General features: G+C 32.4%; 1 protein-coding gene across 1 annotated transcript; it reads left to right on the top strand.

The window, feature by feature from the left end:
- The first annotated feature begins 14,380 nt into the window (after positions 1 to 14,380).
- On the top strand, positions 14,381 to 15,632 carry LOC145032898 (uncharacterized). Its single transcript, XM_078981861.1, has one exon. The coding sequence runs from the start codon at positions 14,446 to 14,448 to the stop codon at positions 15,043 to 15,045; it is 600 nt and encodes a 199-aa protein (XP_078837987.1). The 5' UTR covers positions 14,381 to 14,445; the 3' UTR covers positions 15,046 to 15,632.
- The last annotated feature ends 10,897 nt before the right edge of the window (positions 15,633 to 26,529 follow it).

The raw sequence follows: 26,529 nt of genomic DNA on the forward strand, positions 1-26,529 counted from the left end.
CTTGATTTCATCACAATTTTTTTTTGTACATTTGTAGCTAAAACACATAGTATTTCTTTTTGGATATTAGGTGATGTGTACTTTGCATTTTGAGGAACATTTTCTAGCACACCATCAATAACAGTCTTGTTATAAGAAACAAGAAACTTTATCAATTGAAGGAAATTCCCTTGATTTCTTGAGTTAGGTCATTCATCATGACCTCTTAAAGCACATCCTTGAAACATGAACCATTTAATGGCCTCAATAGAAACTTTAAGGTGTAGTCTATTATCCATAACTTGTTGGGTCATTTGCTTCTCTATCACATTCTTTATGTGGCATAGCTGGTTTTTTAAATCTTCATAACATCAAACATAAAAATTATGTGCTGAGGCTAGAGTCTTACCATCATGTACAATAAAAGCACAATCTTTGCCATAATTTACCTTTTCCATCTATTAAACCCTGATACAATAAATTTATCAGACTACTTTGCCAATATGTTTTTTATTAAATAGAAAGCAAGGGAACAAAATGCATCATCCTTTTTCTCAGAATATTCCAACCACCAAAAATTCTTAATCCAAGCTTGTTGAAAACTGCGCATAGATTCGCTACGACCACTAGGATTAAATGGATACTTTGATTTTTGAAGTTGGTATGGTCCAAGTTTAATATATAATCATCTAATCTCATTACGTTGGTTACTTGGATAACTAAAGATTGACGGTTGTTCTCGTGGATCATGAATCAAAGTATCCATTTAATCCTAGTCAGACATATCATTTTTTCAGTTTCAATACCATTGGGCTCTTTAATGTTACAACTGGTACCGGGTTGTGGGTGTGCATTAGGAACATCTTCTTTAGTATTATCACTAACCGGATGCAATTGTGGATCACACATCTTCTACTCGTTTGAAAAAAGAATCAATGGTTATTTTCTTGCTCATAGTTTATCCTATAAATTTATAATTGTAATAAACTAAATTAGCAAACCATATTCTTGTAACTACTTACGATCTACAAATTGATAATATAATCAATTACAAATTACTAAAAAAACTAAGGTAATACAAATAAAAAATTAACTGATTAATTGGTGTAGCAGGAGATGGAAGTAAAAGCAAAAAACTGACTTTCGTCGTCGATTAATTGAAAAGGGATAGGTAATTTATGTCATTGACTCTTAGTGACTAGGTTTAACATTAAAAGATAATTATACCAATCAAATTAAAGAATTGTATTACTTGGGTCTTGGGCCACTCTTAGTCATGTATCTAATTAGTTATGTCCAATTCCAAACGAAAAAAAGAAAAAAAAACCCATATGGTTCTGGTTTAGTTTGCTAACGCCGTAAAAATCAAAAACATTAAAGGGGTAACAAGCATGTACATATTATATTATTATATGGACTTTTAAATTAATTAATGGGCTTTGACTATATCTATAGTACTAACATTTGTATCGGGGGAGGCTAGGCATCCACCAGCCCCTCCATTCCCTCCGCCACTGGTTGCAATAGTAATGTGTGGCCTCTTTGGGGTATAGTGATATGTTGAGAGTGACGGGGTATAGCGACGAGCATTTACTTTGAAAAGTTCCAAGCAAGACACAATGACTAATTCTACCTGTGAATCAGAGTACATAGCGGCAAATGGAGCTTCAAAGGAAGCAACAAGGTTGAAAACTTCATCGGAGATCTTGGAATTGTCCCAACCATTCAAGAACCAATGGAAAATTTATGTGATAATGAAGAATCGGTTTCTTTAACCAAAGAACCGAGAGATCATGGCAAGTCAAGATATGTCGACAGAAAATACCATAACATCCAACATAGAGAAGAAGAAGGTCATCTCATAGTGAAGAGATTCTCGTCAGAAAATAATAATGCAGATCCTCTCATAAAGGCTTTGAGTAGGATTAAGAATAGACAGCATGCTATGAGCATTGGATTGAGAGATGACGTTAGTTTTAGTAGTTAGATGATTATTTTGAAACTTGTAACAAAAATAAGTGTAATTGAATTTTGGTGATGAAATTATAGAGATTATTTATTAGTTTGTTTACTACCTTTGTCAATTATTTATTCTTATATTTCATTTTGCATGTTTTACTTCCCGAGTAATCTAATTATTCAAAGTCCACAGTCGTTCATACTTTGGGAAGTAAGTATAAGACTGTTATGAATTGGGTTGTAGATTGTCTAAAGAGGTTAGCCATAACAATTGTATTGCTACAACATTCTTGAGTATTTAGAAATGGAGATTTAAGTATTAGATTGACCCAGGCTTAGAGAAATATTTCATGGATTATATCACGAGTAATTTTGAGACGATAATATCTTATATTCTTGAAAAGGAGATATATGAGTTGTAATTTACAAGTCAGTTTTACATTGGTATTGTGAAAACGCGTCAGTAACATGATATTATTAAATGCAATATCATGTATGATTTTATGAGTAAAGGATACAAGCATATAAGTCAAAGTTATTTGTTCCTTTTTCCCTAGCGGGAAAAGATATATCTTTGGGATCCCTCGGTGATTTGGTGTTGACTTATAGTGTTGGGCCCATCAATGACTAAATTGACGTGTTCAATTTGAAGTCTTATGTCGTCATCACAAATCAGGAAATCGGGAAACAAAACTTTCACAATTAGATTGATTCTAATCCATGTCTCATATCCATACAATATCTGGAAGAACATAGGAATATTTGCTCACTTATCTTAGGACCAATGTATGTTTTGTTCAGAGTTCGGAAGTCGCTATGAAAGCACTCTTCGTTGGTTAATTTAGAAGTTATACTAGTAATTGCGGTTATAGACTTATCAAAGTGGGAGAGTATTGGATTTTGTGTCTAAGCTCATAACTGAATTAGTATAATCTTGAATTATTAACAAAGTTCTTTTGGGTTGCCCTCAAACCAAGTAATTGAATATAATAACTTTTAAAGAAAGAGAGAGAGAGAGAGAGAGAGAGAGAGAGAGAGAGAGAGAGAGAGAGAAAGAAAGAGAGAGAGAGAGAGAGAGACTGATTTATTGATTTATTATATGATTAATAAATAACAATATATGAATTTATTAACATGTTATGAAAATAATATATTAATTAGAAATAATAATACCAAAGGGCTTGTAGCCCAGCAGTATCAGGTGGTGCCCTCCCTCTTTGAGGTCGAGGGTTCAAGTCCCGTCGTGGACATAGGTGGAATAGGTGTTGTTAGCTTAGGAGTAGATTAGATTTGTCGGTTAAAAAAATTAGAAATAATAATACGTAATTAATAATTAGTCAAAAATGGATTAGATTAATTTTGGGATTAATTGTATTCATTAAAAGTACAAGGGTTAAAGTGCAATTGTTCAACAGTTGAACAAGAAAGAGTCTGGAACATCCTTGGAAGGAAGTGGATGAATTCTAGGGTATTCCAAGGTATTTGGAATATTCCTTGCAGATCAATAGGAAGCTGGATAATTACCAATTTTAATAAATATTATTTTATTCATTTATGGTTATCTAAGGTTTCCAAGTTGCACTATAAAATGACCCATAACCTTCCATTTTCGACTAACCACTTCTTTTCTAAGAGTTGTAGCTGAATATTGATCCCTTCTTTCCTCCCCTCAAAAGCTTCTTGTTGCTAGTGTTGGGTGTGAACCATCAGAGACATGACATTCATGGTGCTAGCTTCCAAATCAAAGAAGAAAGAAAGATTCTTGATTGTTTACTACAACGATCAAAAGATATGCTTTCCTTCTAAAATTTTCGAAATTACCTAGGATCAGATGGTTCTTGTTGTTCAAGAAAATGTTACATCAATAGTTTATGACTTAGATCTTTAGGTTGCACGTACTCATAAGTGTTAATGATTTATCCGCGTTAATACATGTAAAACTCATCAAAATTCACATGTCACACTGTTGCACTTATGGTTATGCCATGCCAGGTCATTAAATCTCACGGCCAAGAAATTAATTGTCACACTATGGTGAAGATCCACCACATTGTGGCCATCCAAGAATAAGACTTACAAATTAATATGTTAGCTTGTACTACAAGTGTTACACATAATATATTCTATAATGAATATTTACATGAAATTTAAAGTTTTAATAGTTTTGAAAATTTGAAATTTAAATAATAAATTTGAAATTTCAAAAAGTTAAGAATCTCATAATTTTTTTATTTCTATAATTATCTCAAATTATAATGACCATTTTACCCCTGCATATTTAACGATCTAATTTTTAATATTACTTTTTATTAATTAAAAAAAATAACTTAACTGATGAGAACGGTTGGCTCAAAACCGTCCTTACTATCTTCAATTTAATTAGTTTTTTCAAAAAACCAATATATATATATATATATATATATATATATATATATATATATATATATATATATATATATATATATATATATATATATATATATATATCAATGTTGTAAAAACCGTTCGATGTTTGATAGTCGCTGAACTGATGTTAAATGATTTTTATCAGCTAGGCAGATATTAATTATAGATCATAACTTGCAAATTCATTGAATTTTAGAAAATTAAATATGACTAATATCATAATAATGTTCATAAATAGCACTAATATCATAATAAAATATGTTAATATAATTAATACCATCACATATGTTTTTTTTAACAACTTTTAATACTTTATGGCTTATGTAATGACCTCTTGTTGTTAAATTTGACCCTTATGTACAAAATTTATTCTTCATCTTAGTTTGAATATAATATAGTAATTGTTACCAGGTCACATAAATCTAATATTTGGAATTGCACGTATCATCCATTATTTTCAACATACATGAACATGTAATAAATGCTAACACTACTAAAAAGGTGCAATATTAGTGACATACGTCGCTGATAATGCATATTTTGCCGCAAATGCCTATATTACCGCTAATTCTTTTGTCGCCACTAATAATTTTTTTAAACAACACCTTTCAGATATAAAATATCCTATACAAAACATTAAAAATTGATTCAAACATTAAAGTATGTTATAGCGTTATGTATTACAATAAAACATTAAATAATACCTAAAACTAGTTAGATGTCTCATCATCGTTCCACTTGTTCCCTTTGGTATCGTTTCGTGATGGAAACGATTGGAACCATGCTTGAAGTGTTTCAGTACATGTTAGGTAAACAAACATTACTTGAATATTATCCTACTATGAAATAAATTACAACATAAACTTATAAGTTAAATCAACAATTTACCGAAATATAAGGTAAGTACAAATTATATTACCAACATATCAAACTATGAAAGTATAAAATTTCCAAAGTAAAAATTACCAAATTAAAAATTTCCAACATATCAATCAATAATATGCACACTCTGCAAAAACTCATTGTTTGGGTGATTTGTATATAGTTTGTCGACATAGAACGTATAGCTATATTTTCCTTCGAACAATATGCATACTATTGTTATGTAAAAACAACAATATAATGTTAGTTTTTCTCCACTTTCGCATGTAGATTATTTGTTGGATTCAAATTGCAATATTACTTTTTCTTTTTGAAACTGCAATATTGTAACACCCGCTTCCTAGTATGTATTTAAATTAAAGAAATATTGCAATTACTCTGGGACTCGACGAGTTGGAGGCCCGACCCATCGAGTAGACTCGTCATTTATCGGGGGTTTAAGTGACCGACTCGGCGGGTAGGAGCTGTCTGATTGAACCCCTAAATTTGAGGGTTTGCACCCTATTTAAACACTTTATGAGGACTCCATCCCAGCTTCCATCACCTCCATACCCTGTTCACGAAATCCTAAGCCTTATTTAAGTGTTCTCGAGCTTTTTGGTTCTATTTTTGTGTGATTGAAGTTTTAGAAGGTGAGGGAAGCTTGTGAGATCAAGAAGAAGCAAGAAGATCCAGAGTTTTGGGCACATTTCCAGCTTATTTAAGGTATAAAGTTGAAACCTTGGCTACTCATCGCTTAGATCTTGATTTGGGGCTATTTTCTAGATCTTTTTAAGTATTAGTGAAGTTATATTCGGGATTAGGGGTAGAAGTTGGTTCGCGCTTCAGATCTGGAACCATTGAGGGTTCCCATGGCATAAAGGTGCCAACTTTATGGCCATGGGAGACTCATGCATCTTGTAGACCTCTTTTTATGGCTTTTTGAGCCAAAGGCTCCATGCATGTACACCAAGTTTGAAGCTTTACGTATAAAATGGACCCTAGGAGGCCACATCTATGGTTTTGACACGTTAAGACCCTTTATAATCGATTGTATAGTTTTGGACATTGAGGGATCGACGAGTTGTTCTTGGGACTTGGCGAGTCGGGGAGAGTCGATTTCCACACCGAGATCAGTGCAGACACCACATGACTTTGAGGTGAGTTTCCTTCTAGAAGGGGTGGGTCTACGGCCACAATGCCGACCTACAAGTGAGAGTGTTGGATAGATGATTGTCTTTGTGATAATTATCTAGGATTGATATGTGATATGCTTACTGTGCTTGATATGATTAATGTGCTTGATATGATTACTGTGCTTAATTTGTGTTAGCAGTAGTAGGGGTGAAATAGTCCCCGGTTACCGGTTGAAAGATACCGAAAGGGAGGTTAGCTCCTAGTTACCGGTTGAAAGATACCGAAGGGGAGGTTAGTTCCCAGTTACCGGTTGAAAGATATTGAGGAGGGGTCTATCTACCTGCTAAGACTTACGGTTACCGGTTGAAAGATACCAAGGATTACGCATTATTTGGTATAGGTATGATGGGGGAGCTCACTAAGCTTTGTACTTACGGTTTTTACTTTTGGTTTCAGGTACCTCTTCATCTAAGGGGAAGGATCCGACGGTGTAGCAGCGCATCACACATTTGCACATGATTTCCGCATTTGAGAAGCCTGAGATTTGTACTCTGATATTATACTATTCGTTGGAATGTTTTTGAAACTTATGACTTATGATTTTGTGGTAAAAGGAATTGTAATGTTGTTTTCGATGAATATTTTTATAAGTAATATATTTTCAAACAAAATTTTTTGGGTCCCAATTATAGGGTGTTACAAATATATAACCAACCTAGCAGGTTAGCACAACAAAGGAAAACAAAAAGGAGGCAGGAAAACTACAAATAGTGAAATGCTACAAACCAACTCCCCATTTATATATATATATATATATATATATATATATATATATATATATATATATATATATATATATATATATATATATATATATATATATATATATATATATATATATAGGACGAGGTTCAAAAGAGAACTATAATTAACAAAGAACCAAGGAACCAATCGTGAGTGTCGGAAATTATAATTATCAACGGTCAAGGAAATAGATGTATACTTGTACATCTATCACATACATACCAAATTATACCAAAAAATTCACCTCTTACCAAAAAACTTACTTCTTTTTATTTCGTTTAAAAAAATTTTAGGCCACATTTTTTATTGAAAAATAACCGAATATACCGTTGTCTTTGATTTTTCGTCCTCTTTCCATAGAGATATATGTTGATATATAAAAAATGATTTTTTTTCCGAAAAAAACCCACTTCATTTTGTTAGTTTTTTCAATATTTAATTTTATTTTTATTAGAAAAATTAATTATACCAAAAATATTAATTTTTTGTACTCTATTAATTAACATCAACACCAACTAAAAAAATGAGTAAATTACTAAAATCGTCCCTATGATTTGATTAAAATTACACGTTTGGTCCCTAACTTTTATTTTGCATTCGGATTGTCCCTATGGTTTGATTTTGTTGCGTTTTTCGTCCCTAGGGTTTGGTCAAAATTGCACATTCGATCCCTGACTTTATGTATGAAAAGGATGAAAAACGCAACAAAATCAAACCATATGGACGATCCGAGTGCAAAAGAAAAGTTAGGGACCAAACGTGTAATTTTGACCAAACCATTACTCTAAAAAAAACATCGATCAGTGTAGATTCACAATGTGAATCTAAACTCTAAATATTTAAATTTTTAATATTAACAATGTGAAAAAGTTCGATCAGTTCAGATTCATATTGTGAATATAACTTACTATTATGCACACTGTAAATCTGAGAAGGTTCACAATGTGAATCTGAACTGAAATATCAATTTATTATTATTATTATTATTATTATTATTATTAACTTTAATATGAATATATGTTTAAAAAGTACCAAAAAATATGAATTTTGATATATTTTTAAAATTTTTTCTATAAAAAATAGACCTACTTTTCTACAAACAATGAAAATGAAATGAGTTTTTTGAAAAAAAAATCATTTTTTATATATCAATATGGATCTCTATGGAAAGATAACGAAAAATCATAAACAATGTCATGTATATATATATATATATATATATATATATATATATATATATATATATATATATATATATATATATATATATATAGTTCATGTGTTCCTAACATTTATTATGTGTTTGTAATCATAAACTTGGACCAATGGATGAAATAAAATAAATCGTGACGATATTAGAGTTTATGATATTACAATAGTATAACATATACCATATAATCATCCAAATTTCAACATAACGATATTATCAATTAACCTTTATTAAAAAAGGAAATTTTTATATTTTAAGGGATAATTAATTCCCTTGTTTTTTTAAATCTAAAACTTTAAATTAATTAAATTTATTCTTATTATAACTTTTATAATAACCCATTTTATTCTTTCATATAAACTAGTAAAGATATTTTTGATTTTATTTTTGCAAAATATGGTTACATTCAACATATATATATATATATATATATATATATATATATATATATATATATATATATATATATATATAAATTAACGTAGTTAAAGACTTATACAACATATTATCAATAATAATATTTTCTAAAAAATACGGATTTTATTATTTAAGAATCACTAATTACATTAATTCGTGGGGAATAAAATTATAAACAATTATTACATTTATTCTGAAAAGAAAAAAAAAACTACCATATAATTGTTTAAGAATTACATTTTATCTTAAAGATTAAAACTAAAAATGGTTTAAAAAAACATCAACATCTAACAAAAACAATAATTCATTCTGAAAGAATATTACTGTTAAGAAACACATGATACATTGTGACAGAATACATTTTGATAAAATACACTATCATTCTCCATGTTTTCTTTCTTTTCCTCATCAATGATAACCTCTTTAAAACCTAAATCCATAAAGAAAACATATTCAACTTTCAAATATTAAAAAATTCAGTTCATTCTAAGATTATAAAAAATATAAATTTTGACAAAATGTAGTTGAAACTACAAAATCTGATAGATTGTTATAGAGAATAAAAACTATATATTATGACAACATCTTGTAGACATTTAATAATTATAATTTATTCTAATAGAATATAATTCTAAAACTATAAAGAGAATAACGACCATAAAGTCCAATAACATTATGTGAGAATGCTTTTATATGACAAATAATAATAAAAACTTCCGTTCTTACATAATGCATACCACATGGTTGGATTCTAACTACCTATAAAATACAATCAACAAGATAAAGCACTATAAGATACGATCAATTATCAAAACACTAAAGAACACAAACAAAAAACCCCTGAATATTAGCATTAATTATCAAAAGAGAAAAAAAAAGAACAAGACATGTTTTATTATCATCCCAACCTGAATAGTTCAACATATCAAAATTATCTCAGATTCTAACAGAATCTTCTCAAATAGTTCAACATATCAAAATTATCTCATTTACATAAAAACCTTCTCTTTTTGACATTATATCAAACACTTGGAAGACATGTTTTATTATCATCCAATTAAAGTATCAAACCAAGAAAACATCTTTCTCTTTTCCAAAGAAATCAAACCAATCACATACTTATGTTCAAAATTTAAGTGCTTAATAGAAATCACTAGTACACATGTCATTTAATAGTGTGAATGATTGTTATTTTTTAATGCGATCCCTTCCAAAAACCGTCTTATTAAATATCTACGGCATAAAAAAATAAAAAAAATCGTACTATAAAATAGCTTTGTTAGTGCAGTTTCCCAAAATCGCACCATTAAAGCATTTTCTGATGCGGTTTCCCGAAACAGCACCAAAAAATCATATGGAAACCGCCCCAAAAAACAATTATGACCGCACCAAAAATAATTATAACTAAAAACCATTTAACCGCACCACAAAACATTTCGCACTAAAAATTTTCTAAACCGCACCATTAATCTTTTTTTTAAAAATTTCTTTCGAATTTTTCATTTCGCGCTAAATTTTGTTCAAAATTTTCATGTTTTTCAAAATTTTCATTCAATCTTCCCTCTTTTATATAATGTTGGAGATATAATCTCTTCTCATAATTATAGATTTGTCGAGTTCATGCTTGAAAACGAATGTGAGGTATGTCTATTATTTATCTTTTTTTCATTAATGACATTTGTGACTCCATTTTTCTCTTAATAATTGTAAATGGATGTCCTATTTTAAGTTTTAACAATGTTTTCTTGTTCTGAATCTCTACAGATGCCTCTTCTTCGGTAATATGAGTGTGTTTGGCACGGAGCTTTTAGAAGCGTTTGGGAGCTTCTAACTTTTAGTTTTTGATAAAACGCTCTAGTTTAAACAAAAAGCTTCGTTTGACAGTACGAGTGTTTAGCTTTTAGTTTTAACAAAACGCTCCAATTCTAAAAACTACTTCATGTAACGTTTAACAAAACGCTCTTGAGCTTTTGAAATCAATTTCCATAATTACCCTTAAAAATATGTTTATATATTTATTATTTTTAATCACTTGTCATTTTATGTAATTTTATATATTTCAAAAGCTTCCAGCTACTTTTGACAAACATTTATATAACAAATAAAAACTACAGTTTCCTGCTACCAGCTACTTGTTACACGCTATCAGCTAACCGCTACCCGTTCCAGCTAACATCTATTTTTTCCAGACACGCCCTATATCTCCAAAAAAGGATCCAAATACTTATGATGTTTGCTTCGGTGACTTTCATTCAATAGGTATGGAGCTAGTTTTTGCATAGTGGGTTTTAAGATGTTGAAAAGGAAATTGAAAACAACATCAATGAAATGTGATTTCCCAAGAACAGATTTTTAATTGATAGAGAAAAAGAGATTACAGAGATTGAAACCACCATTTTTGAAGAAAAAGAAATTACGATTAAACCTTTGATTGAAAAACACTCACCGAACATACCTAAATACAAAAAAAATGAAGCTTCATAAATAGCGTGGTGTGCAATGGCGAACGTGTTAATTGGTGCGATTTTAGCTAGCTATTTTTTTGAGGCGGTTTTGGTTATTTTCTGGTGCGATTTTGGCTAGTTTTGAGGCGGTTTTGACTATTTTTTAGTGTGATTTTGACTATTTTTTGAAGTGGTTTTGGCTATTTTTGGGTGTTGTTTTGGAACCGCACCATATAAGGGTATTTTTTATACAATATTTTTTGGTGTGCTTCAATGTCCATATCGATTAATCATTTTAACCGCATCAATAGTTGTGTAATAATGAATCAAAAAGTGCGCCTTTGTAAAATTGTGACAGAATGGAAAGTTCTCCAATGAACTAATAAAAGGAACCCACACGAAGATTCATTCTTAACTGTTGAGTGTCAACTGCTAAGAATACATAACATAATAAAATTTAAGATTCAAAATAGCACCCCTAAAGGAACTGCAAAAGCATAAATATTTATTAGAGAAATACAATATAATTTATGAGTTTAAATACATAATTAATTCTTGAATTGTATATGCTCTTAATTTGTTATGAGTTCAAATATGCATTTCACACTATCTTATATGTAATTCACCCGCATAATTCGTAAGACGCACAAAAAGAAGTTCCATTTTTTGGTAAATAATCATAACAGAAAGTTCTCACTCAGAAATGGGTAGTTTTGGACTTAATCAAATACCACTAGATCTTCGATTAATTATACTCAATCAAACCACAAATAAAAATTCCCGCGTTAACAAGAAAAATAAGTTTATTTTTGTAATTCAAAATTATAAATTGACGAGAAAGATCAACAACGCACAATTGATTTAGCTGAAATTTACCAACTGAGAATAATTAGATGGTGGAGGAGCTCTGCGTCGCCGGATCGACAGTAGAAATGCTTTGCTTCGGCAACGTCACCATTTATCAAAAGAGGGAAATGATAGTGACCGATGAAGGGGATCGTTCCCGTTTTTTGGCCGTCGATAGAATGAGGAGTTATATGGCCGGCGTTTTTTAGAAGCAGAAATGGAGAAATTGATGTCAATGGTTGTAAAGGGAAAGATGAGGTTAACTTATTTATTTTGTTTTCTTAATTGCATAGATTTAATTAAATGATCCCATTAATTGCAAGTGTAGAAAATCGAAAATACCTTTTTTGTTTTAATTAATTTTTTAATTAGTTGTTAATTTCTGATTAAAACATTTAGAAAGACAATAGTTGTTTGAATTATTTAAATTAATCCCTCTTTCTCTCTCTCACACACACATACACACACACTCTCTCTCTCTTTCTTTCTTTCTTTCTCTCTCTCTCTCTCTCTCTCTCTCTTAATATATATATATATATATATATATATATATATATATATATATATATGTATGGTTAGGTTCAAAGGTGGATTGATATTTATTATGAGGATGTGTGAACAATGTTATTCTAGTGGTAATGCAAATAAGTATATAAAATAAAATTGTAAAATGTAAATTGTGAAAGATATATCTATGATATTGTGGAAACTAATGATTAACATGTAAAAATATGAATAATGACTTGATAGGGTAAGATACATTTTGAAATGTACACATTTAATTCTTATTATTTTTTTTTTTTGTAAAATAAATCTTTATACTTTATTAATATGTACACATTAGGTCATTTTCACCGGATTTTATAGGTTTTGCTGACATGGAAGAGTTTATCTTACCCTATCAAGTCATTTTCCCTTTCTTTTATTTTGTTGAAATGAAATACCCAGCTGGCATCCATATATCCACTACGAGATTTTTCCAACTTTTATTCATCATGAAAAAGAGGGAGAACCCCGATCTCCAACAACTCCTTTGTGTGTTCCTACACATCACTGGTAGCAAAGAGGAATGATGGCAAAAACAACAAGGTTGATGGGAGAGACAGGAGGAAGTAGAGACGGTAGTTGGCGGCGATGAGCTGTTCTGGTAGCCACCTCGTCGATTTTTTTCTTCTTTTTCTGGCAACATATCTCAAAGATGGAGGCAAAGAGAGACATATCGGAGAAACACAACATGTAAAGGGTGTTTGACTGTTGCTGTTCGACCGGAAGGAAGAGAGACAAGAAAGAGAAGGGTCGCCGTCCTTTTCTTGTTGCTGGAGGATCACCCACCTCCGGTGACTAACCTAATTAATTACTATTTAGTGTCACTTGTGCTGCCACATCAGCAAAACCTGTAGAATCCGGTGAAAAAGACCTAATGTGTACATATTAATAAAGTATAAGAGTTTATTTTACAAAAAAAAAAAAAAAAAGAGAGAATAAGGACTAGATGTGTACAATTCAAAAAGTATCTTACCCTATCAAGTCATTTTTCCTAAAAGAAAATTCGTATATGACCGGTGTACCGGGTATAACCGATCACAATGATTGCATTGTTACAAAAAATAAAGTATAAGAGTTTATTTTACAAAAAAAAAAAAATAAATAAATAAATAAATAAACACTAAATATGTATATTTCAAAAAGTGTCTTATCCTATCAAATCATTTTCGGTAAAAATATTGTGCTATATTTTTTTCCTACCTTTTTCTATTCATATTAAATGGTCATAAATGAATTAAGATATAATTAATTTTATTAAATACGATATATTTGCATTTGTTATTGGTATTAGATGAATATACAAATAATATAGAGAAGTTGGCCTAAAGCCCCTTGTGTAATTTCTGGTAAAACAAAATAGAGAAGAAGTTGGTCTAAAGCCCCTTTTTTACAAAACAAATAAAAACTGCCCCATTTTGTCAAATCTTTTTTGAAAATAGAAACACCCCATTTTTACATATATCTCCTTGATATTAGTTAAAACATAACCCTTTTTTTAATAGCAGGCAAATTAAAGAATCCATTGTTGAAAAAAGGTTAGATTAGTCAAATGCAAGTCGACTAACACCGTATCCACTTAATAATTCCGAACAAGTAGGGTCATAATTTTAGAACTGTTGGTTCACACTGGAAACCTAAAAGGTAAGGTACTTTTTTGTCCACATCCTTTTACTTTGAGTGAATGCACACACGTCATCCACATACACTTGGAAAGGACAAGAAAGCAGTAGATAAAATCACACACTATATAGTCCATGAACGTCACAACCACTCTAACCATATCGCTAGCTTCTCTTCAAAGCACTCAAAATACATAATTATCAACACAATCTTGTTATGGCTCCTGACAGAGATACCCTATTTGCTTCCTACAATCATGTTAAAAGTACTCCAAGCAATTTCCAAAAGCCTTCAAGGTTGTCAATGGATACCCTACAAAGAACAATATCCGACATATCCTTTGAGCTTAGCAAAGAAGTTGATGCTGTTGCTGATGAGTTGACGCTTCCCCCAATTTCAGAAGTTGAAGATGCGAAGTGTGAGTGTTGTGGGATGTCTGAGGAGTGTACCCCAGAGTACATTGCCCGAGTGCGGGAGAAGTTTTTGGGAAAGTTGATTTGTGGGTTGTGCTCAGAGGCTGTGAAAGAAGAGATGGAGAAAAGTGGAGGGAAGATAGAGGAGGCATTGAATGAACACACGAGGGTTTGTGTGAGATTTAACCGGTTTGACAGGACGAATCCAGTGTTGTTCCAAGCTGCGGCTATGAAGGAGATGCTGAAGAAGAGTTCAAGGTTTGATGGAAGTAGAGCCAAATCTCTTAGCCCTAGAGATCATAAGAGAGGTTATGGTAATGCAAACAAGGGTGGCCTTACTCGGAGTTCAAGTTGCATACCTTCCATTACAAAGGAGATGAGTGACAGAAAGTTTGTCAATTGAGTACCCTAATATGTGTCCAGTATTCTAATTGTGATCCTTTTGATACCAAGGCCAAACAAAAATCCCTTAAGTTGTCCTTTCTCATTTCTCCTTTCTCCTTAGTCTTCATCAATATACAAACCTTTTTAGGGTTCAGTCTTAATGGTTCCCCAAGTGATCTCTATTATTCCTTCTCGTTCCACCTGAAAATTTTATCCTTAGAGCTCTTCCTAGATTTGTGTATATCATGATGTCTTTTGAAAACCTCTGTTACGTACTGTACATATTGTAAGCTTCCTCCTTTAGATGGAGCTTGAATAACTAAACTCTCTTATTAGGATATTTAAAGGTCCATATATAGCCTTTCCAGGTAAGACAGAAATCAATCCCTGATGTCTGATGTGAGAACCTATGTATGTCATGTTACGTACTTACCTTCATTGCGTTTATGTGTTCATGAATGTATATTAATGACTTTCTTTTTCTCTTGAAGAACTAATACATTTGTATCTTGTCAGCAAGGGTAAATTAAATTCAAGTTAACGACTTGTAAGGATAATGAACTTTGTCCTTGTATATATGTAGTAACTAATTTATTATTATTGTTTTTTTTTTTGTGCAATTTACCAGTGAAATTTTTTAGTGTTTATAACATACGATATGACCGGCTCTAGTATACGTTTTCCCGTTTCCAACGAGTTTCTCCAGCCAAACATGAATTTTCCAGCAACCATAAAGATCTTGTTGATATTCTTAAACCAAAAAAATCATTCTTGTTCTTGAACCTATGAAGGGGATGCAGGTTGCTAAATCTGGTTATTAAGAACAAACTCAGGAAAGGGGATATGGGTTGACGTTAATATATTGTGGTGAACGTTTTGAATCAAGATTTTTTAAGGGAATGAACACGATGAACACACACCTGCAAATCAATTTCTGAGTTTTTTGCAGCTCTATTTTTGAGTTTTTTAATGCTAGATCCATTTTTTGAAGGGGATGAACACGAACTCAAAAATCATATTGAACCCATATCTTCTACTTATTCATCAATCATAGCTACATCAACCCTACAACTTTTACTTTTGTCTAAGTTTATCTCAACTCTAGAACCATGGTGAAAGTTTTTAGAACCTCGAAAATCCCATAATATTTTCACTCGACCATTCTATGTTAAATATGACTTTCTCTGCGTTTTTTTTTTTTTTTTTTTTTTTCAAAATAACACAATCTTCACAACCAATACAAACACCATGAACCAGATCATGCAACATATAGATCGTCCATTCCAGAATGAAGTGCTAGCAATGAGGAGAAGAGATTGCGTTCCCCAAGATCCGGCAACGGAACCGTTTTTAACCTTGATGTTAATGAGTTTGAATCATATTTTATGATTCATTTTTCCAACCCCTGCGCTATAAAAATATGTCATTTATAAAAAAATAACTAAAAATCTAAAAAAAATGTCACTGAAGATTTAGAAAAGTTCTTATTAAAACTTTTTAGTGACCATTTTTGTTTTTACAGAGTTTTTAATAACACTTTTTTATTTGTCATAACAGAAAAAAGTTTTGGTGGCACATATTTTGTCCCATTAAAAGCAAATTTGATTCAAGAATCCATGCTATATTTAGTTACACGTTTGAAGATTTTAGGGACACTATCTTATTTGTCACAAAACATAAAAATGTTTTGTGGCACTTTTTGCGACGAGAAATACTTATGAGTTTTGTAGTTTAGGCTACTTATATCTGGATAATTTTTATATATAATATAAAACAAAATTAAAAAGAAAAATTAGATTAACTAAAAAATAATATTATTTACTTTCGTACACAATTTATTGTAATAAAATACTTACCATTAATATTTGGTTTGTGTATTCATTTATCTGTATTTATTTATCTGGAAGTGCTAGTGAACATAGTAATGAATCTAAAAAAATGAAAAGAGTTTTAGTGGTAAATAAACATATAGTATAATCAATACTCTTATATAATACAACTTATTAATTATTTGCAGAGAATACTAAGAAACATATAGTATAATCAATACCCTTATATAATACAACTTATTAATTATTTGCAGAGAATACTAAGTCGCATGAAAAATTGGAACATGACAAAATGTAATATTTAAAGATGGCATATACCATAAAAAAGAAAATTATACCCTTTTTCCAAAAGCAAACACATTTGCAAGAATCTCACAATAATAATTAGGAAAACATTAATATAAGTCTTACAGAGGCATATGTGTTGAGCCCTACAACAATAGCAAAAACTGAACCAAACGAGAGTCAATGAAGATTACATTGGAATCTTTAATTATCATGTTTCTTTGGGGATAAAATTGACAAATACAGTGAAGATGAGTACCTCTTTTGTGTAACATGACATTTCTAAAAGCTGTGAATCGGGACTCCTTTATGAAAGTCAGCAGGAATGATCGGTTTATGTATAGATAAACAAAATAGTTAATATGTTGCATGGACTTATCGTGTTACATTTCCGGAAATCATGAATATATGACATTCATATAACATGCACCATGTTAAAGAAAATAGTACAAACTCAAAGATAATATATATCAATCTTATTTTGAATCCTCTAACTTAAACAATCAATAAGCAGAAAAGAGAAGATTTTATAATTTGGAATCTTGAAATAAGTAATAACATATTAATTTCAAGAAATGAATTTGAGTTACCATTTTGTATCGCAAGGTATGTTTGGACTCTTTTGGAGAGCATGTAGTTCATTGCAAGCAATTCACAGGTTTCAAATACATGAAGGATATGGTTAGGGATGTTTTGGTTGACATATTAAAACGTGTCGGGGTTTCTGCCAAGAAAGAGACTCCTATGAATTTCTTCAGTGACCCAATAAAAAGAAGGTCAACCCTTAAACCGGCTGGCGTCTTGATTTTTGGATGACTTGGAGGGTAATACACATGTGTAGACCTTACATAGGTATTCCCTCTCGTGTGCTTGAGGGTTGGGGGTTACATGATGGTATAAGCTGCATTAAAAGCTACTACATACAAGGTCACCAAACATGAGAAATCATGAATGGAAATCAATATGTATTTATACCATTTACATTTGATACGTTTGGTTTCCTTATGTCAGATGAGGTGGAGCTTCTTAATAAAGTAAAATGGATAATGCATAGCAATGTTATATCCCCCAGATTTATGGATGTAGTCTTCAAAAGAATTGACTTTACCGTATAAAAAGGATTAGCGGCGCAACTTGTTGCACGTTTGTCTTCTCATTTGTTGTACGTTGATAAATAAGTTTTATAATTTTCCAAAAAAAAACTAGACATATTATTAAAAAGTTTAAATATAAATTATTGTAGGTAAGGTCAAAGGCGTATCTCGTGCCAAGAGGAGGGTGGTCAAGGATTTAATGTGGTTTATGGTAGAAATTGAATCGTGAAGTGAAAAGACAATAGATTTTATGGGATGATTAAGAAATTTGTTAGTTGTAACATTGTCGAGAAGTTTCTTATTTCGAGATTGTGGACAATAAATGAATCAAGTAAAGACCTTGGGCTTCAAGGTAATAGGCTCATTAGAGTGTTCTTGGTGTATCTTAGAGAAGAAGGATCTCATTAGAGATGTGTTGGTTGCATTAGAGCTTATAGATGTAGACTTTGTTCACATTGATCTTTCTTCTAAAGGTATAAATTTTTAATATTGATAATGTATTTGATAGATCTAGCTACTCATGGGTGTTATGAGCTTTTGGTTAGTTTAGTGCATAAGGTTTTGATCGTGAAAGTTTGTGACCTTATTATGGATAAAGTTGAAAACTTTATCTATCTACACATCATACCAAATCAGATATGAAGGTTGAAGAGTTAAACTTAATTGATTAAGTTGAAAAAGATGCACTTTTGGTCCGTTTGAGACTTAAAGACTAGATCTTGGTTGTCCGGACAATTCTAATGGATAAAGTTTGAAAATTTATCCATTATGGAGTTACTAGGAACCATAAAAATGTGATCTTGGTCCTTCTATTCCGTCCATGCATGAGTTGGTGGTCTTTTGTTGAAGTTAATGATTTAGGGCTTTGGTTTGGGCACCATTAATCCATGAAAAGTCATAAAGTCAGGAAATTTATGACTTGGGACGTCCCATAAGAATCAGATCTGGAAGTTATGCATGTTGTCTTAAGGCATTAACAGGTTTGAAGATGATATTGGGCTTTAGCGTCGTACGTAGCGCGTACCAGGTTGGTACACCGGGTGTACGCACTTGAATAACTTTTGGGCCATTTTTGGACCTTGAGTAATTTTGGATTTGGGCCATGCTTTGTTGGGCCAAGCACAAGAAGGGTAAAATAGTATTTTATCCATTGTTATGAGGATATATGAATTGGACCTTGAGTTATAGGAAAGTCGTAAATAACATCTCTTGTGCTCGTTACTGGAGCCTTATTTTTACAGTTTGCCTATAAAAGAGAAGAGATTGATGTTCCAGATGATGTCTAAAAGGCTGAATTTACTTTATATCAGCATCCGAAGACAGTGGAGGATAATCCAAATGTGTTTCCTTCGATTTCCTGAATCCCTGATGCTATGATTCGCAAGGTTGATCCTACTTATCCCGTTGTTGTATCTTATTTACAAACTATTAATACTTCGATTGGACTGGCGTCCTGTTAGCAAAGGGTGAAAAAGTCAAACGAAGCAAACCTTGGAAGAAATATTAAAAAGTTAGTCCTTCGAAGACTATTCCTGAGTCTACTCCTAAGAAGGTTTTGAAGAAAGATTCTACGGTTCGTGATTCTATTCCCAAGGAGATTTTTCAACCTGAGCCTTCTTCACATGTAGAAATTGTTTTGGCTTCGAAAACTGGGGTTCTAAAAAAGTTGAAGAAAATGGCTCACGGACCTTCTCATTTACCAGATCGTGGTCAGGTCACCAAGATCAAGAAGCCACAGTTAAATCGAAAGGGAGTCATTATTCGTGAGATTTTTGCTCTAGTGTCTCTAGCATCCAAGAAGCAAAGGGATCATGATTTAGTCAAAAAGATGTAAAAGAAGCAAAAGAAGACTGATGAATCTAATGTTGACTTTGTTGTTAAAATGGATTTCGAAGCAGAGGCTACTCCATCTCCTATTCAGAATGATGATATGGGCTTCCCATCACCTATGAGGGGCTCTTCGGTTAAGTTGTCTCATGAGGAGACTAGGAGTCTTGGTAGCTCTGTGTAAACATCTTTTGTGGATACAACCATCAATCAGGGTGATCATGCGAAACTATCCACTCCTTAGCAAACTTTAGTCACACCACCCGAAGTCTCGCCTATTGAATCCGTTTCTGATGAGGTTCGAACTTCCATTATTCCTACAAACATATATGATATGGATGCAAATGTCAATATTGGTGACGGATGTCGACCAACGAAGCCCAAGCTACTTCCACTCTTATATTATCTTCTTCTTTCGATACATCCACCATTGATACTACTACTACTCTACCACCATTCATTTCTACTCCTTTGCCACAATCCATCATTTTACCCAATTTTGAAAACATCATGGATTAACCCATCATATCTTTATTTCCCTCATAATATATGGAAAGTCCTAAGTCTGTTCTAGATGATGATTCAACAGATGATTGTGATTTTATGGGGACTTTTCTTGAGATTCAATTTGATCCCAAAGAAGAAAACATCACTGATCATATGTTGATGTCGAGAAAACAATTCAAGATTCTTAATAGAAAGCTCAATTATTTATTGCAACTTTAAGCTAATGTTGGGGGTTGTAATATAATCTCAGGTATTGAAGTGCATGTAATGCTTAAAGCTCATTAGCTGAGATTACGTGAAGCTATTGATCTGGTTGACCAGAACAATGAGTTAAGAGTGAAATTTAAAACTTCGTCTTTCAATAGTGATTTGCAAGAGGTGAAAATGGTGCAAAGGAAAAACGTGTTTTATTTGTTAAAGATGTCAAAACTGTTCGTGAAAATTATAACTTCAATATTAAGGAACCGAGGGTTGATATGCCGAAGGAGATTGCAGCTCTTGATCACAATTATTCATCTTTTCATTCGAAGGTGGACATAATTGTTGATGTTGCTACTAAAGTGGTGGAAAGGTACAATTCTTTACTTCCCAGGGTTGATAAGAAGGCTGAGGTTGATATTTGAAGTTTTGGTAAAATTGAAGAGACATTGAATAATTTGAAGGAGTTAGTTTCGAAGCTTGGGTATTCATCCCATTCGGTCATCACTCCAAAATTATTATCTGCAAAACTTCAATCTTTGGATTCTACCATCAAAGCCGAAATGGCTTCGTTAAATTTTATCACTTTGATGCCAACTGATGTCGTGCCTATTCGCACAGGGGTGCAAGGGGGAGAAATAATAATTGTTGGCATGGGTTCGCAACCTGGCTTGGGAGGAAGCGGTTCTGGAAAAGGTGATGGAGATTCAAAATTTGTTGGAAAAGTTATCTCTACTCAAATCCCTACTTCATTGCCAAAGAAATTTTTGTCAACTACATCAATAGCAACAATAACAAAGCCAATATCGAAAGGGATTGTGATAGGCTCTGGGGTTGGAGGATCAAGCTCTTCGAAGCCACCTCCTTCAGCAGAAGAAATGAAAAGAAAAGGGCAAGGCGTTTCGGTTGAACCTACAACATAAGAGAAAAATGTGGCCATTGAAAAAGAAAATGAAAAACAAAGGCAGATACAAAAGCATTCTTCGCCAAAGAGAAATAACCCTCCTAGTCTGGATAAAGGTAACCCTTCGAAGCACTATTGCTAGGAAAATAATAAAGCCTTCGTTATAACAGAAGACATGCATGATTTTGAGAGACTTCCCAAGAAAAGCTTCACCACTGAGAATACTGATTTCAATAAGTTGGATTTTCTGATCAACAAAATGATGGTCTTGGATGCACAATATTAAATTGTTGACAAGTAAAATGACAAAGAGGATTTTAAACAGTTGAAGTTTCGATTCCATGCAATTCTTGGAAAGAGGGGGGAGGAGATATGGTCCTTAGTCATGATAGTTTGAGTTCTCAACATATCCAAATACTTTTTGTTCGAGGGTGTGTTGCAAAATTATTGTTATCATGCAGTTCGAGCTAACAACGCAACATTTGATTTTTTGGTGACAGACTTTCCTTTAATGAATCTTCATGATTTAATTTGTGTTGCGAGGATTTTGAAAAATGTTGATGTCTCCAAGCTGCAAGTGACAAAAAAAGAAGATTTCTTAATCGACTTCGCTCATGTTAAGTTGTTTATAGATAATTACTATGAATATCTTGCATTAACTAATGTTGAATTATCCTTGGCTTTAGGAAGGTTAAAAATTTTTTGTTTCAAGCTTGTGATGTTGAAAGATATACCACACCTCATTGTTCGAATGAACAGTTTTGCAAAGAAAAGTGATGGTGACAAAGCTGAAATTTGCAAGGTGATTAACTGGAATGCTAAAATTCGAAGGGTGATACATCGAGCTGCTTAGATGTTGATGACTTAGACTCGACATTTCTCACAAAGGGGGAGCATATTTATGTCGAATATTATTGTGAGATGTCGAAGTCTGTCTGAGTCAGTCTTAGTGTTGAAAGCTAGTTTGTGTGTTTTGTATAAGGGTAATATTTGTGTAGAAGCTGTAATGTCTTAGTCCCTTATAATTTTTTTGTATATATGCTTTTGTTATTGTAACGTCTGGGTTTCAGGGCTAAACATTTTTTACAATATAATAGTCTAGGTCAACTATTGTAACTCTTTTTGAAGTAATAAAACTGAAATATTTGAGTATTATGTGAATTATGTGTATTTATGTGTTTATTATTTAATTATAAATGTATAATTAATAAAAAATAAAAATAAGCGTCAAAATTAAAGTATGAGATAATCCCTATATCTTTATATAAAGTTGTAGTGATTGAAACAAGGATTCCGGGGATATAGAGAACGTCAATATCCGAGTTATAACGAAGAAGTTATGGCTCGCCGAAGTTTTACGGCAAAACCGGCACGGTACCAGGAGACGTATATAGTGAATTTACGATGAAGGACTTTTTAGCCTTAGTGATCTAAACCAAAGTTATAGTATATGTTAAACCAAGAACATCCATAAAAAAACACCCAAATTTGACTTCGTATGAGTAAGTTGTGATTTTTCTAAGATTCGACTTAGCAGTGCACGACCCGAAACTCGAATTTTAGTTCGAGCGGTTTTTGGCTTACGCGACCTAAATGAGAGTTGAATATCTCATTAATAGGAAATCAAAGGTAAAAAGACAGACGAAAACAGAGTCCATATGTAGAAGTTATGAATTTTACGCTGACGTTTAACAGTATAATCTCCTTGTACTGTTAAATTTAATATTGGTCGAGAATTAGCCGACAGAGTCAAAATAAAAGTTGTAGATATTATTATTATCTATGCGTGGATGTAAAGAACGTCAAAAACAAAGGTCGTATGAGAACGTTACGGGTTTTAGAAGTCGGAAGTGTGTTGTGCGAAAATGGGTGATGTGGTACAATTTTGGCCATTGCTTTCTCCCCAAGTCTTGCCACTAGATGGTGACATGTGGCACCAAATTCAGCCAATTTTCACCCTATAAATAGAACCTCTCCCACCCTCATTTTCTTCACACCTTTCTCATTCTTTCTTCTCTTTACTCTCTCTCTAGAACCTCTCTCTAGCCCCTAAACCCCCCGAAAAGCCTAGGGAACCTCCCTAGCACGGGGCAGAAGCCCCGGAGTGCTTGATGGCTCCGATAAGAAGAGCTTTTTGGCTCGGGAACGCTGCTCCAAGCAAAGCCTGGTTTTCTATAAAAACCCACTGTAAGTGAGCTACGCCTACATTATTTTTAATATAGTTTTTATTTAATTATAGTAACGTTATTAGGAACTTATAATAAATACTTGGGCTATTATTATGGGTTATATAAGTATTTTTTTAACGCTTATATAATAGTAATAATAGCTAGACTATTAATTAGTCTTGGCGAATAATAGACTAAACTCTAGTGGTAATAATACTAGGTTTCGTCGAAGAAAATTATTTTTAAGAAGCGAAGCGCTTCTGAGTTCGGAATCACCACATTTTCAAGTGAGTGCATAGTTACTTTCATCTTACACATAGATATGAAGTATTTTATATATTACATGCTATGTGTGCATATTATCTGTATACTTGCTATCTATGATGGATGAATGTTTTTATACAAGTTTTAAATGATTTAAACTATATATGTATTTTATATCTACAAAAATGTTGGGGTAAAATATGGGTAGATGTAATAAGATGATGTGTGATAAAATGATGAGAGGCCTCGATATTGTTGTTGTTGATCCAGTCATCTAGCAGAGTATAGATAACGACCACAGACTCTTCTAGACAGTCTAGTGGAACGCTGGTAGGCTAGCAACCTTTAGGTGTTGTGAACGATGTGTTCACCGGTGTACTCCATCCCCCACATGGTTGCCTTTAGGACATTTATTGCTAAGGAACCCCCTTAGCAGTGGTGTGCATTCCGATGATGATCCTTAGGCTAGGTCCCTTATGATAGGTGTTTAAGGACGTAAAGTGAGGATAACGGGAACAGGTAATCGGGTTATTGTTGATTGATGAAATTAATAAACTTATTTATTGTGGGTTGAAAACCCTATGTGCTCACCAGGCTCCCAAGCCTGGTCCACTCAGTTTCTTGCATTACAGGTAGTGGCGTATGAGCATAAATGTGATGTTTTGGATGAGGGATTACAGATATAGGCCTGTAGATACGAAATAATGTAGTAAGGCTTATATTGTATTGTTTATGCTTTTGATCTGTATCGAACATGACATCCCAAGTCTTTTAATGAAATACATTTCCTTGGAAATGCTTTTGATAAATCTTTATCATATTTTGTTTTGGGACAAATTTCGTAACACTTTTATTTAAAATGTTACTCTGATTTTCAAACAAAGCATAAACAAAATCGGTATTTTATGGTCGTGATTTTGGGGATGTCACAGTTATCCCTATAAATATGAGATGGGTAATAGAATTAGAAAAGTTTTAGGAGTGTTCGACTTGTACTCTCTATTTTTTCTCTGTATCTTTCAAGGCATAGTAGAGCCAAACAGATCATATTTACTTCTCGTGTTCATAATTCATTCTAAAACTCTAATCTCATTTCATAAACTCGATTAATAATAACTTCATTTTCCATTAGGGCAAAAGGAACATATAAACTTTGACTTATATGTTTTCACTATTTACTCATCAAATCATGCACAATAATAAGTTTTATAAATCAAGTTACTGATGCGTTTGCGCATTATCAATGCATAACTAACTCGTAAACAACAACTCATATATCTCCATTTAAAGATTATAGGATATTATCATCTCAGAATTACTCGTGATAAATTACATGAAGTAATTCTCTAAGCGTAGGTTAATCCAATACTTAAATTCTGCATTTCAAAAGTACTCATGAATTCCGCAGCAACCCATTGCTATGTCTAAACCCTTAGATAATCTACAGTTTAATTCATGAAAGTCTTAATTCATTAACTTCCAAAAGTACGATCGACTATGGATATTTGAATAATCTAATTATTTGGGAAGTAAAACATGCAAAATGAAACACAATCATAAATGATTGACAAAAGATAGTGAATGATACTCGCAACTAAATCTCCATTATTTAATCATCAAATGTCAATTAAAATTATTTATTACAAGTTTCTAAATATCTATCTAACAACTAAAAGTAATGTAATCCTTCATACCAGTGCTCCTTGCATGCTGAACGTGCTTAATCCTACTCATACCCTTTGTGAGAGGATCTACAGGATTCTCTTCAGATAATACTCTCTTCACAACGTGGTGTCGTTCTTCTACTCTATGTCTGATAAAGTGGTATTTTTCATCGATATGTCTAGATCTGTCATGATCTATTGGTTTCTTTGTCAAGGCAACCGTTCCTTCATTATCAAAAAAATCACCATTGGCTCCTTTATGCCTGGTACAAATCCAAGATCTCCAATGAAGTTCATCAGGCTTATAGCCTCGTTTGATGATTCTCTTTTTGAAACGTACTCTGATTCACAGGTATAATCAACCACTGTTTCCTACTTGGAACTTTTTTGAGTTACCGCTCCTTCATTAAGGGTAAACACCCAGCCAGATTGAGAACATAAATTGTATCTGTCTGTCTGAAAGATGGCATCACTATACCCAGTAATTCTTATCTCATTATTGCCACCAAACACAAGGACTCAGTCCTTAGTTCTTCACAGATACATAAGAATGTTCTTGATGGCTATCCAATGAGCTCTACCTAAATTTCCATGATATTGAATAACCATGCTAAAAAAAGCAACGTCAGAGGGAGTACAAGTCATAGCGTACATCATTGATCCAACGACGGAAGCATATGAAACTCGACTTATTTCTGCTATCTCTACATCAATACTTGGATTCTGATTCTTACTCAGTTTCGTATTACTCTGGATAGGAAGC

This window comes from Lactuca saligna, chromosome 1 (genome assembly GCF_052625555.1).
Source record: "Lactuca saligna cultivar CGN05327 chromosome 1, ASM5262555v1, whole genome shotgun sequence".
Lineage (NCBI taxonomy): Eukaryota > Viridiplantae > Streptophyta > Magnoliopsida > Asterales > Asteraceae > Lactuca > Lactuca saligna.